Source organism: Neomonachus schauinslandi, chromosome 3 (genome assembly GCF_002201575.2).
Source record: "Neomonachus schauinslandi chromosome 3, ASM220157v2, whole genome shotgun sequence".
NCBI lineage: Eukaryota > Metazoa > Chordata > Mammalia > Carnivora > Phocidae > Neomonachus > Neomonachus schauinslandi.
Window position 1 is genome coordinate 154,626,231 of NC_058405.1, and position 14,506 is coordinate 154,640,736.

The 14,506-nt window shown below is 36.6% G+C and overlaps 1 protein-coding gene across 1 annotated transcript in view; it reads right to left on the reverse strand.

Annotated features, from left to right (window-relative positions):
• Window positions 1-7,069: 7,069 nt before the first annotated feature.
• HECW2 (HECT, C2 and WW domain containing E3 ubiquitin protein ligase 2) overlaps window positions 7,070-14,506 on the reverse strand; it is a 225,631-nt gene continuing 218,194 nt past the window's right edge. Inside the window, exon 28 of the mRNA XM_021702919.2 lies at window positions 7,070-7,790. Coding sequence (XP_021558594.1) covers window positions 7,679-7,790 — 112 coding nt within the window. The 3' untranslated portion in view covers window positions 7,070-7,678. The remainder of the gene's footprint in view (window positions 7,791-14,506) is intronic.

Below are 14,506 nucleotides of genomic sequence, written 5' to 3' on the forward strand. Positions count from 1 at the left end.
AGTAGTCATTTTAAAGGATGAGTCTTTCCTTTAACTGCTCTCATGGGGTATCTGAAATTTATTTCTAGTCTAAAATACAGAATGAAGAGTCTAATGGCACATCTGTTCCATGAAACCTTGACAAGAATACTCTTAACTCATATGAATTAACACAAGGTGGTTTTCGGAGACACTGGTAAGCAAGATCATTTCCAAGTACGTAATTTAGTGATTGTCTGCCCTCATATATAGCTGCCTTTCTCCTTCCCCTATCTCTTCCTGTTAACTACTTTTCTTAGTAATATTTTATGTATTTGGTCAATTCATTTACACTATCAATCAAGTATAAAAGCTAATGATATTGATTAAATCAATGGTTCCAAATTGATTTGGAAGGCAAACTCAACTAATAGACATATTTGCCTTGATCCACTGAGTATTCAAAAAATCTAGACATATCACATAAAAATTTAGATTTCTAGGTTTCTCTTGATAAATCAGAAGATCTTTCAACACTGGACCTGAATTTTATGTGACTAGAGCTGGAGTAAAATATAAGAATGCTCCCTTTGGGTAAATCCCACCACTCTCTGTTGCTTACATTCAGCCAGGTTCATTCATGCAACACCTAGTTGGCCCCTATAGGCTTGTGCATATGTGACCCCTGGATGATACTAATGTGGGTGGTAGTGGTAGTGTGGTATGCATATGTGTTTATGCAACAAGTACTCAACCAAGACGGCTTAACAAATAGTCTCAGCCCCTTATGACTTCTGTTAATTCATTTCTTCAACATTATTTGATGGGCTATGAAATACTAAAATATTCTTTTAGGGATAAACAAAATGGATTCCTAATTGTAAATATCATGGAAAGAGAACTTCCTGTATCCACAAAGCTGCATGCTAATCCCATGAGACCTTTATTCACTTTGTTCTCTTTCCTCTTGAGTTTTTTTCTTTCCCAAATGTATCACAGAGAAGTAATAATCTATTTTTTTTAAAGAAGATTTATTTTGGATTAAGTGATTTCATGATGCAACATGGTTTTAAACAAAAATAGAGATCAGTATGAAAATAAAACAAATTGTACACATTAAAATATCTTTCCCTCAAAGCATTTTGGAATCATAAAAAAATACAACACAAAAGTCAGGGGTTCAGGTGAGGATAAGAATACAAACTTTCCAGAAAACCAACATCTAGTCTACATTTCAGAATCCCAGGATCCATTTAATACCACCCACAAATCATTCCTAGGATGTCAACAATCTGCATTATTTGCTTTGGAAAAAAAAACAGATGGAATTTAAATATAAGGTGAAATGAGAGATGTATGGTCTTAATGCCAATACTAAATACCTCCCATTATTATTCTCTATTAAAAGTCACATCGAATGAATATGAAGCTTAACTCAACTCAACAAAAATAGAAACATAGCTCTTGACTGTGAATACATGGTATAGTAGACACATGGGTGGAGTTGGTGAAAAGAAATGGAAAGGCTTAAAAAAATACATCACCTGTGCTCTACTGAAATCTTAGAAATAAATATGGGTTTTTTTACAGAGCCTTAATATTAAAAAGTAAGCATTATTATAAAATTAGATTAATACTTTCAGTAAGAGGCAAGAGAGATGCATGTATTTTTATTTATTTTGGAATGCCTGCATCCCTATTATAAAAACATGTAATCTTATGCACTTTCCAATATATGAACAGCTTCAAATTTTACTTACGATATCATATAAAGAAAAATAGGTTGTAATAACAGCTTTTAGAGCATAGGGTCCTAAAAGAACATTCAGTTTTGTGTGTTTCCTGGTTAATTCTTCCAAGGTATTTCTTAAACATTATCCATCCTTTTTTACAGAAGGTGTAGTAACCAGAAGTTTACTGATGGTTCCTTACCTGCATCAGTAATAGCTGATTCAGTTTGAATCACACAACATACCTATCAACATTCCTCAGGGTTGTAATATCCTAAAAGAAAATTAGAAAGATATCACCTGCCCAAGGCCACTGGACGTAAACATCACGTATGTAAATTTAATTTCCCTGTTTTTCCCAGAAACCCTACAACTAGGGCCTGCCAATGCTGCTGAACTGTGCCATTGTGAAAGCCAAATAAACTGCCTAGCGGATTAAATCTAAGCAAATGTGTTTTCAGTCTTGATTAGCTTCCCGAAAAATTGGAAACACTGATTAGCTTCTCCATTTGCAATTCAGCAACCTAATTCTTAAGTTTTTGCTTTCTGGATTAATAGGGAACATTTAAATAACCACTAAAGAAACCATGAAAATGTCCCAAAAGCTATTCTAATGTCAAAGAATGTCTGCTGAGAAACAAATTAAGCATCATAAATATGTCAAGCTACGGTTTTGTTTTTTTTTTTACTTATATAGAAAGTTCAATAATAACAACAGTAATTCTGAAGTTAAATAAAATCCATGACATAATGTAATGCTAAATTGTCAAATTTTCCTGACTCATCTATGGTTAGCTTTAATACTTTTAAATTCTGTTGTGCAATACAGAAGATGTTACCAACCTACCGAAGTTACATGACGAGGGTATTTCCCACCAGGGAGATTATCAAGCAGTAGCCTCACTAGGCAGCACGACATTCTTTTTTTCTTTTTTCTCCCAAAGTCAGAAACCAAATTGAAGCCCTAAGATGATCTTTCCGACTCTCTCTCTCTCTCTCTTTTTAAAGATTTTATTTATTTATTTGACAGAGAGAGACACAGCAAGAGAGGGAATACAAGCAGGGGGAGTGGGAGAGGGAGAAGCAGGCCTCCAGCTGAGCAGGGAGCCCGATGCGGGGCTCCATCCCAGGACCCTGGGATCATGACCTGAGCCGAAGGCAGATGCTTAATGACTGAGCCACCCAGGCGCCCCGATTTTTCCAACTCTTGTTTTAACTTTCCCTTTGCTAGGGTCCTGTCTTAACCATCCCTGCATTCCTTCTGGCCCAGATTGCTGTGATTAAGGGTAGCACACACATCCATTATATCCTTTGTGCCCACTCCTTGGAATGGAGCTACCACTCCTGAGTCTTGACAGTTGGTCAATAATTAGCATTACATTCCAGCAGGGGTGGGGGACACAACTGCTGGGCTTCTCTTTATGCTTTTTGCTTTTCTGCTTTTTGTTTCTATCACCCTTCTAGTGGACAACCATTGTCCTTAAGCCACAATTTAGAAAGCTTTAATGTCTCTGGCCTTCCTTTGCTTCCATGTTAGATAAACAAATCTATCTGGAAAACAATCAAACTAGAAAGGTAACAGTTTTTGCACAATTAGAATCTGATAAAAGTGACATGCTCATTAATTTAAACTCAAGTTTTATGGAAGTAAGGTGTCTAAGATCTAGCGTGCTTTCACTCATCAACTAAAGCAGATAAGAGGGAATAGGGCCTGAGACTCAGGCCCAGTTTGGAGAGTGGGTCACATTCTTCTTTTGCATGTTTTTACTGTGCAGGGTTACAGATGTCTTTTAATAATGGTATATCATCATTTCACCTGCCTTGGGAATTTCTCCAATATAGTTAAGTTGGAAAGACTTTCAGGCTCTTTGTTGTAAGATGTTTGCCTTAGTTAGAAGTGGGCAAGTCATAAATACAATTTGTGCAGAAAGACAGACAAAAATTGAGTGAATGTGAAGAGGACAGAGAGGAAAAGAGGACCTGCAGGGGTTCCTTCATCCACATCACTGGAACCTAGCTACCAGAGCTTCTAGATCCATCCTTTTATTTTTATTAAAAAATAAAATAAGGTTTCTGATTAAAGCAGGTTTTCTTCCCCATTATCTTGCTTCCAAGTAATATCTGAGAAAACTAAACTACTATACTGTAGAAATCCACCAAATGCCATCAAATTTTGCATTGTTTTGAATTTCTCATAACAAGTAGTAAAATGCAAGTATTAAGTCTATGAGGAGTTTTTCCACGAATATACTAATTGCTTCCATGGGATTTTCAGAAGGTGACACACTTTAAGAGTGTTTGAAGAAATGAGAATTTGGGCAAATGCAGCATCTTGCAAAATTCACTGATAGTGGAATATGTTTGTAGAAACATTAGTCTCCACATTTCTTGAAATGAAACCTAGAATTGTAACCATGAGGTGCTGAAATGGGTCTTACAAGCCATCCATGAAAATCAGCCTCAACCCAGCTGGGATTGATACCTTCTACCCCATAGAAGCATGTGAGCAGCAAAAGACATAAGATGACGCACGGGAAAGCACTTTGAAACTCTAAAGTGCCGCACACACACATTCTACCGTTACTGTTAATCATTTTGAATGTAGTTTCAGTACTTCTGATTGTTAATGCAGGTGAAACAGATTTTCCTTCATTGATTACAGAATGTCTACTAAATTATAAACACAACATATGCTAGAAAAATGTGACCACACTTCTTTAGCCAAAATCCATTCATTTTTGTGCACAAAATAAATGTCCTGACCCCAGAAGTGGGTTGGGCTTAAGGACTGGGATTTTTCCCACTGAAAACCAAAAGTACATTCAGTGCAGATGAAAGGAAACAGGGAAAGTACTGGATTTAATTTGGGCATTTCTCTGATAATTTGAGGATCCTTGAGCTGCTCCTTCATGGTTCAGCTCCCCATCTGCGCACTTTAAGCCCTCATGTGTGAATGTGCCCTGGGCCTCCCCATCTGACCAGTGTTGACACACTATCACATGCCATTAGTTGCCAAGAGAAAGAGCATTTATGTGATTTTTATTTTTAGCCACAGTATCTCCCACGTATGAAGACTTCAGTGGGTTTACCCAAATGGAATAAGCCGTTCTCTCCTCATTCCTTAATTGTAGAACATACCAAATTTTATTAAAAATCGTTTTTTTAAACCTTAGTGTCTACTCCTCTAGACTGTGAGTTTCTCAAGGGCATATTTTGAATCTTGTCGCTCATCATCAAACACAGTGGTTGGCACAGAGTGAAGGCTGATAGTTTGCCTCTGGCTTCATCTAGGAGACGTTCTGCATACATACACGATGCATCATGACTGTCTTTTATAGAAGACAGTATAGTATAAGCATCACTCATGAATTTCTTAAAGAAAACGAGACCACACAGCCAGGTCATCTAGGCTCAGAGTCCAGAAGAAAATATTTATGGATATTTCTATTTGTAGAGGATATTAAAGTCTAATTTATTCTGTGGAAATGTTATTTAATGTTTTTATAGTTACTATTGGACTTTTTTGTTTACTAATGATCACTTATCATGGTGTTCTGATATGTTAAGTACATCTTTGGTAATTCCCAATTCTGAGAACAATAGCAACAGTGGATGATTATACTATTATTTGGGAAGAAGTTAGATGCCTTAACAAGAAATACATTTGTTAGGATTAATTAAAGAGATGCATTTTATTTCAAACCTCTTTTACCTAATAATGTGGAATGTGATAACTAAGTGTCACAAATCAAAATGAAAGCTAACATGGTCTATTTTTGAAAGAAATGTGTAACCTTTCATACCAGCTGCTTAGAGAATGCCAGCTCTGAACCATCTTATATACAATCAAAGATGTATTTTTTTTAAGTATGTTATACTATTTTTCCTTATAATGAAAAAAATACAAACAAGTAAAAATAGTTTGCAAAATTAAATATATACTTATATTCATGATCAATAAGTACAAACTAACATTTCCAATGAAAACTTTTTTCTCTTCCCTTTTTCTCTGGTCCAATTATAGTACACAAGTAAATCTTCCTTTCTTATCTCCAGATTTCAGTAACTTTTTTGGGGGAATATTTCCCCATGCTATAGTACCTGCCTTTAGTTCAGGAATGCAACATGAGTGGTATTTCTCTTGAGGGTCTCAACAGTAAACATAGCTTAACCAACAGGAGAGCAATTAGTTCTTATAAACCACCTGTGAAAACCATGCATGTGATCCTATAAAATACAAGATTGCCAACATCCCATAATAGGGATTCCATGGCTACTTATAATTCTCAAAGAGGTGTTTGGGCAACACCTGTAAAATCACAGGCTGGCAAACCAAATGCTAATCCAGTGCTTTTATTATCCATGATTTAACTTCACTCTATTGAAGAACTCACTCCGATTAGTTACGGCCATAAGTCAAGAAAAAAACAATGATGTGGAGTAACCCCAAAAGCAATAAAAATGAAGAACATCCTCTGATAAAACTATGCAGAAATAACATTAGTGATATCATGCAGTTTCTGAGATACCATAGAAAAATTGTTTCTTAATATTGATAAGAAAATTATGCATCAGTGAAAATGCAGGCTTAGAAATATAGTACTGAGAGTTTCAATTTGTGATGTCTTCACCGACAAGGGAAAGTGGAATTCTTATTACTAAAGAGAGCTGATCTCTTGGGTGTTGCTGATGGTTCCCTAAATGAGCTTAGTGTTTAATGATGCTGTACAAATAAAAAGCAGTGGGGGAAATACGAAATATCTGTATTAAATGCCATCCTGTAAAGTATTTGATGGATGGAAGAAGTCTAATGCATTTTAAATAAATGCACATCATACTATCACATATAGTGAGTCTTAAAAAATTATTACTTAGATGCACAGTCCTTGTAGTAGTAGACATGGCACTGTGAAGGAAGTCTGATTTAGAAGCTATTTTCTATTATACTTGTCAAGTGATGGAGTTGCTGTTAGTTGTATTGTAATGTCCCTTCAACTTTGGTACATTAGTGCAAAATATTTCGGGGAATTTTTTTTGTACCTTTATAAAAATAAAAGGCCCTTTTGTTCCCTTGAGAGTGCTTAAAAGGATACGTACTAGCATGATGCCCGAGTAAGCATGGAACATGGAAATGGAACAGGTGACACACACAGTAGGACAGGTAGGTTCTTATATACAGCTTAAAGAACGTAAATATAATGAACCTATGACAAATAAAACAGAACTCACTGTGTATTTTTTCCTGATATGCTGTGATTAATTGCTAGTTATTTTTAAATTGTTTTCATGCATTATAAAGCATAAAATCTGTCATTAGTTATTCATTGTATAACAGTTTGTCTTCAGCCATAGTTACACACTTTGCATATACATTGCCACAGACCACCTTATTGCAGATCTTTAAAGTTACCTCATGTTGACTGGCTTTCACTTTCACTTGCGTCCCATGAAAGCTGAAACCTACGGTGCACACCATGCAGGCACTCATAAGCAAGAAAATGAACATTCTGCTATAACTTAGGGCTTCAGTGAATGTACTTTCAGGAGACATATTGGTTTTTATTATATTATTTAACCTGCGCTAATTTGGAGATTGGGCCAAGTGCTGCCAGTTTGGCTGGATCCACGTTCAGGGGTAAGTTTCAAGATTCTCCTGAGTCCCTGAAAGTGACTGTGGAACTGATCGTGTACAGGTTCATCTTTGTCTTGGAACATAACACAAATGGAAAAAAGTTTGGCAGTCAACAACTGTTGATTGAAAGACTGTTGGGTTGTTCCCTGGGCATCAAGCTCACCCCAATCCTTCCAAGAGGACTCATCACCACTATCCGGTCCCCAAATGTGACAGAGTGTGTGTTCCTGGAAAATCAGAGCATTCAGCTTTACTCTAATGGAAGTGTACTCTTCAAACTTCCAATGTTCAGCCATTCTTCGAGAGGGCAGCTTTTGAAATTGCCTGTCCATACGGAGCCCGATCTCACTTTTCCAGGTCACTCAAGTCCAAAAGTGCTGGTCTCTTCCACTGCTGTCAAGAGTTTTTCATAAAGCATGGAGAAGGATGGGTACGGGGGGAGATCCAGACGGTTAAAACAAGTGTGAGCTCTGCAAACAGAAGCAGCAGTACATAGATTAGAATGCTTTGAGTGAAAGGAGATTGTTACGTGTGTGTGTGTGCTCATGCTTGTCTTTCATATTAGGATTGGCTTGTGGCCAATTTTCACACTTTTTTGGGGAGAATCTTTGAAAATATTTGAATTTCTAAAGAGAAATAGGATATTTAAAAAAATATTTTCTTTATGTTTTCACAACCATTTAAAATCCACATTACATACATATTAATATTACTATTTGTTTAGTTGTCGAAGAATTGCAAAGACAAGTTGTTCAGTTGTCGAAGAATTGCAAAGACAAGTTTGGTTTTTTTGTATCTCTTTTGATGTTAGATTTTTTTTAAGTTTTTATTTGAATTCCAGTTAGTTAACATACAGTGTAATATCAGTTTCAGGTGTACCACTTAGTGATTCAACACTTACATAGATATGAATATCAGTTCTTGCAAAGTGATTCATTTTCAGAGTTTGCATTTGTCTGGGTGTCTCAGAAAATCTACAGTTTTACATTTTTTCATTTTGTTGGGCAGGGAAGAGCACTGAGTGTCTCTGAGGATCCGCCTCATGTGTTAGAGTCTCGGGGAAATTCCCTGGCTGGATTTTCCTGTCGAGGTCAGTAGACCATCGTTACTTCTTTCAGTCCTGTGCTATAATTTCTTTTCTCCTAACTCACAGTACAAAATAATGTCCATTTAAATCATTACATTAAGCATTCTTTTTTAGAAATGCCTCCCCTTTGCCAAGATAGGAAAAAAATGTTTTCCTGTTATTTGCACCTGAATCACAATAAGAAATAGACAGTTTCCAAAATAGTACATCTTATCAGGAAACAAATCTGCACTTTTGACATGGAATAGGAAGCACTTTACTCTGAAAGTACAACAGCTTGTTTGTGAAAGCTAAACAACTTTGACTAAAAAAAAAAAAATGCTCCTGGATTAATATGGAATTTTAGGAGCTATGATTATTGATGGGCTATTTTTACAAAGTCACATGTTTAAATTTTCATTCTTATAAATCACTCTAACACTTAGGAAGTAAATATAATTATATTCCTACATGCAGTATAGTGCAGTGGAAAGATCAGAAGTTTGGAGTTGGACACCTGGGTTTGAATCCTAGCTCTACCAGCAAGCTGCATGATTTGGAGTTATTAAAACTCTCTGAGACTCTGTTTTCTCACCTATAAAATGAGAATCATATCATTTGTCTCAGAAGGATACAAGGATTAAATCAAATAACAAAAGCATTTTTTTTTTAAAGCATGCTTAGTAAAACGCCTGGTTCACACTCTTTGACGAAGTAATAAGAGATGTATTGTTAGCTACATTTCATTACCATTAAAAAGATTTGCTCTAGATGCCTTCATTCAATTGCCAAAAGATATCATGACTCGTGGAAATGATGAGATAACAAAGAGATAATAAAGCAGGTGTGTGGCCACACGCCTTATCCGATCAGGCATGCAAAGGGGCTCAATTATAAGAATATCAGTTTTAGGACACAGATAGTACGGGCTCAGAGCTTGTGACTCTTGTTATTACAAACGCTAGGATATATTGGGGGGAAGTCATCTAATTACTCTTTGCAGCCAAACACATTTTTAATATAATAAATTATTTCAGATTGCATTTGATATAATTCTTGTTAATATAATTCTTGTGATACCTTCCTTATACTGGAACCTCAACTTGGAAGCCTCAAGGAAGAAGTTAACTTTTTTAAAAATTGAACTAGCATACTAAGAGTCCCAGGAATGATTTAAAATCTATCTTTTGTATAGAATTTTTTAAAAGAAATATAGAATTATTAAATGAAGACTTTATCTCTGTTCTAGGGAAACAGGAAGAAGGAGAGAAGTAAAATATGTTTTGAATATAATTATATTCCAGACTTTGTGTGCTAGACACATAATACTCATTATCCCATTAGACTAAAAGATGATACTCCTTTAAATAAAATTTAAAATGTTTCATTTCTTTGGTTACCAACATAGCTGAGCATCTTTCTCCAAGTCACCTTGCTTGTAACATTTCCTATTTTGTGACCTACATGTTCATCTCCTTGGCCTGTTTATCTTTTCAAGTTTTTTTTTAAATTGTGATAAAATACACATCACATAAAATTGATAGACATTTAGCCATTTTTAAATGCACAGTTCTGTAGCAGTTAAGTACACTGACGGTGTTTTGCAACCATCACTACCACCCATCTCTGAAACTTTTAAATCTTTCCAGACTGAAACTCTGTACCCATTGAACACTAACTCCCATCCTCTCCCATCCCGGCAACCACAGTTCTATTTTCTGTGAATTTGACTATAGTAGGTACCTCAGGTATGTGGAATCATACAACATTTGTCCTTTGTGACTGGCTTATTTTACCTAGCATAATGTTTTCCAGGTCCATGTTATAACATGGGTTAGAATTTCCTTTCTTTTTAAGGTTGAACAATATTCCATTGTAGGTATATACCGCATTTTGTTAATCCATTCGTCCATCGATGGACACTTGGGTTGTTTCCATCTTTTGGCTATTATAAAAAAATCTTATGTATATTGGTGTACAAATATCCATTCAAGTCCCTGTTTTCAATTCTTTTATGTATATACCCAGAAGTGGAAATGCTGGATCATGTAGCAATTCTACTGTAAATCTTTTAAGGAGCTGTCATACCGTTTTCCATAGTAGCTGTATCATTCTACATTCCTATCAGCAGTGCACAAGGGTTCCAATTTGTCTACTTCCTCATCAATACTTGTTATTACTATTATTATTTTTATAATAGCCATCCTATGAGTGTGAAGTCCATTTGTCACTTAAAGCTTCAGGATTTCTTATTGATTTGTATAAAAACTACAAAATAAAGAGATTAACTCTTTTTTAAAATTTTATTTTATTATGTTATGTTAATCACCATACATTACATCATTAGTATTTGATGTAGTGTTACATGATTCATTGTTTGTGTATAACACCCAGTGCTCCATGCAGTACGTGCCCTCTTTAATACCCATCACCAGGCTAACCCATCCCCCCATCCCCCTCCCCTCTAGAACCCTCAGGTTGTTTCTCAGAGTCCATAGTCTCTCATGGTCCGTAAGAGATTAACTCTTGCATTATCTCCCGCTAATCTCTTTCAGCCTGTTCACTTTTTAATTTAGTTATGCATTTTATTTACAGAACAATATTAATCTGATACATTGTCATTCTATCTTCAGTGTGTTGATAAGAAATGTGTTGACAAGGAGATCACTATTGCTTACACCTAGTAGGAGGTTTTGTTGTCTATGCTTTTCTTGGTAGTGTTGGTGTATCAAAAAGTGTTATAGGTTGACTTTGGGGACAACTCTTCTTAAAAGAGTAACCCATAGTTGTAATCTTGAATAAATATGAGTGAACTCATTTTCATGAATTGAGTCATACTGGGTGGACTGGGAAATAAAAATAATTCAGGATGACCCATTCTCTAGATAAGCAATAATCCCTAATTAATGTTTTAGTTGCTTAGGACAGGACAGGACACAATTTATCTATCACACTCTTGTTAAGCCTGTTCCTTCCCTCTTGACAACCAAATACTTTCCCTTAACTGAAGGCTATTTTTAGCTAATTAAGAATTAACAAAACAGTCACATACATGGGAATGAGAATTCATTCAATGTTTCAAGTCCCCAATTAAGTTCTTGCACATACTCAGTTGTAGAATTTTAATTCATTGTGGTTTTGTGGTAGGCAGAATAGTAAGATGACCCACCATGACCCATGCCTTTGTATAAGCCCCATCTCTTGAGTGTGAGTGGGACCTGTAACTCACTTATAACCCATGGAGTATGGCAAAGGTGAAGGCATATTTCAGATGTAACTAAAGCTAATCAGTTGATTTTAAGTTAAACAAAAGGGTGATGATCCTGAGTTGGCCTGATCTAATTAGGTAAGACCTTTAAAAAAGCATCGGGGAGGTCAGAGACTCTCACTGTTGCTGGATTTGAAGTAACCTGCCATGAATTCTATAGCTACAATTCTGCCAACATCCTAAAAGAGCTTTGAAGCAGAACTTGGCGAAGAAGGTCCTTCGCCACTTGAGCCTCCAGGTGAGAATGCAGTCCAGCTGATACCTTGATTTCAGTCTTGTGAGATGCTGAGCAAAGGACCCAGCTACGCCATGGGTGGACTCCTGATCCACAGAAACAGTGATATAATTGTGTGTTTTAAGCTACTAAGTTTGTGGTCATTTGTTATGCAACAATAGAAAATCACTATAGGTCTCAAGATAGTAGAATTAGTCCAAGAAAAGGAGGTAAGTGTGATGAATGTAATACAGTAGAATCACCCCATCAGGGACAGGTAATGGGACACAGCTGGGAGCGAACAGCTGTCCTCTCATTCTCCCAGGCTCCTGAGCAGAGAAACAGGAACTCTGCGTGTCTCTCTGCAGTTTCTATAGCATCTTACCCAGTAAATCCTTAAGCCTGAGTACTCTTTTCTCTAAAGACTCAGATCTCAACACAAAGGGAAGGACTGGACTTTTTTGATCCTCTTGAGTCATAAGACACAATCACCATTACTGATCCATAATCTAAGATAATTACTGCCTCCTAAATTATATCTAGTTGTATAACATTTGGTTACGATAACCGAACTCTTCCTCTGAATAAACTTAACAGCTTCTCTAGAAAATGTTTCATGAGGATGGAGAAAGAATATATTGTGGAGGGGAAAACTACAGAAAGATTAAGTGGTTTTCCCAAGGTCAAAGTTGAGTCAGTGGCCAAGTCAAAAATAGGATCCCAACCTAGGGGAAGTCCAACATTAAACCGAAAGCAGGAAGACTAATGCTCATTGGCTCTGTTCTTTCAGTTCTTTTTGGAAGTCTGAGTGTTAATTTCATCCTACTCCTGACTGACCTGCTAGCCCTAACATCCTACTAGATATTCTGAGGACAGGGATTAGCAAAATAAAGCTTCAAATATTTTTTAAATGAATGACTCAAACAGTGTGCAGTAGCTCTGGGGAAAATAGTCTGGATTAGGTCAGTGTCAGTCCAGAAAACCCTGGGAGATACCGGGGGATTTTTAGGCTTAGCTCAAACCATTCAGTTCTATCTCCGGCTCACCAGAAAGCAGAGAAACTCTTGAGGAACACGGAGTGCATCAGAATCACCCTAGAAGCTTGTTTACAATGGAGATTTTTGGCTGTACCCCCTGAGATTCTAATTCAGAAAATCTGAGCGTGGGCCTAAGGATCTGTATTTTAACAATTACTACAAATGAGTCAGATTCAGGTGGTCTCCACTATTGGAGACATCAAGTGGATGAGAAATAAGATATCTACATTGGCTATCTACACCAGCATTTTGTATGCTTGCAAAAATTTCAAAACTCCTTATAAACAAGACAGCATTGCTAATAAGGAAATTGAGGAATAGTGTGGTTAAATAAGTTGCCCAATATTTACCATCAACCTGCAGTAAGAGCCAAGAACAGGAAAAAAAAAAAAAAAAAGCAAAACAAAACACAATCCTCTGAGGCTTTTCACACCCCCTCTCCCACCCCATTCCATGTCCTAAGAAAACTCTAGCAGAAAATAACAGGAGGGCCCTTGGACTGTGTTGATATTGGCAGCAAAAGCACATCCAGTTATTCAGTCTCAATAAAAGGACATTTTTCAAATCTTTCAAAGCCAGCTACACTAAGGCTATAATGAGTTTACCTCATTTTAATCTTTGCAGCCAGAACCACTCGAGGAGGGCAGGTCTGAACCCATCTTTGGGAAATCATACTGGCATCAATATAAAGAAAATTTAAAGCCCTCCAGACATCTGGTCTGACTTACTCTCTTGGTGCTTTCTGTATTCTTCAAATGTTAACCAGGAGGCCACATGCTTACCCTCTCTTCTTTCCTATACATAGACAAATCAATTATCCAAATCCAGTGAGCCAGAAGTATCACAATTACATCTAAATCTTCACAATCAGTTAAATGATTAAGGAATCTCTCTCTCTACTTATTTATTAATTTATTCACCATTTTCCCAGAACTGATTTTTGGTAGCTTATAAGGACTCAAAATATAAGACAAATAAGAAATTACAATCAGGATTTTAAATTAAGAGAGAAAACAAGGGCTAGAGAGAGGGAGAAAGAAGGAGAAAACCATGGACCTCATTTTATCTAGTAGATGTAGTCCTAGAAATAAAATGTATTTTAATCTATCTAAAATGAATTTCAATTTTTATTTGCATTATGATTTAGAAAGTGCTTTATCAATACTCTCTTTTTTCAGTTGGCAGTGGTGCCTAATCCTTCAGATTTCAGTTTCCTTACCCCTCTTCCCACCTCTTCATCATGTAATTAATACATCAAAAACAAATACAAGCATTCTGGAAAATTCCTAAGGACTCTTGGAAGAGATCACTTTTTAATGTCAAGATTTCTTTGGAAATGGGAGTAGTCCTGATCTAAATTACCTGTCACGTCCACATTTTGCCTGTGAGAGAGAGTGTCCACAGGCTTTTCCCTAAGGGAAGCAGGTGTGGCGGCAGTTCTAGTGGTCAGGGCTGCTGGAGGCAGGGGCCAGAGTCAGCTTGGAGCTGGGCTGTGGAGTAGGCAAAGGGGGGCTTCCTCTGGGCTCTCCAGGGCCTCTAATTTGGGGGTCCAATGACTCTTCAGGCAGCACCCAAGCCTGTTCACCTGTAGAACCTCTTTC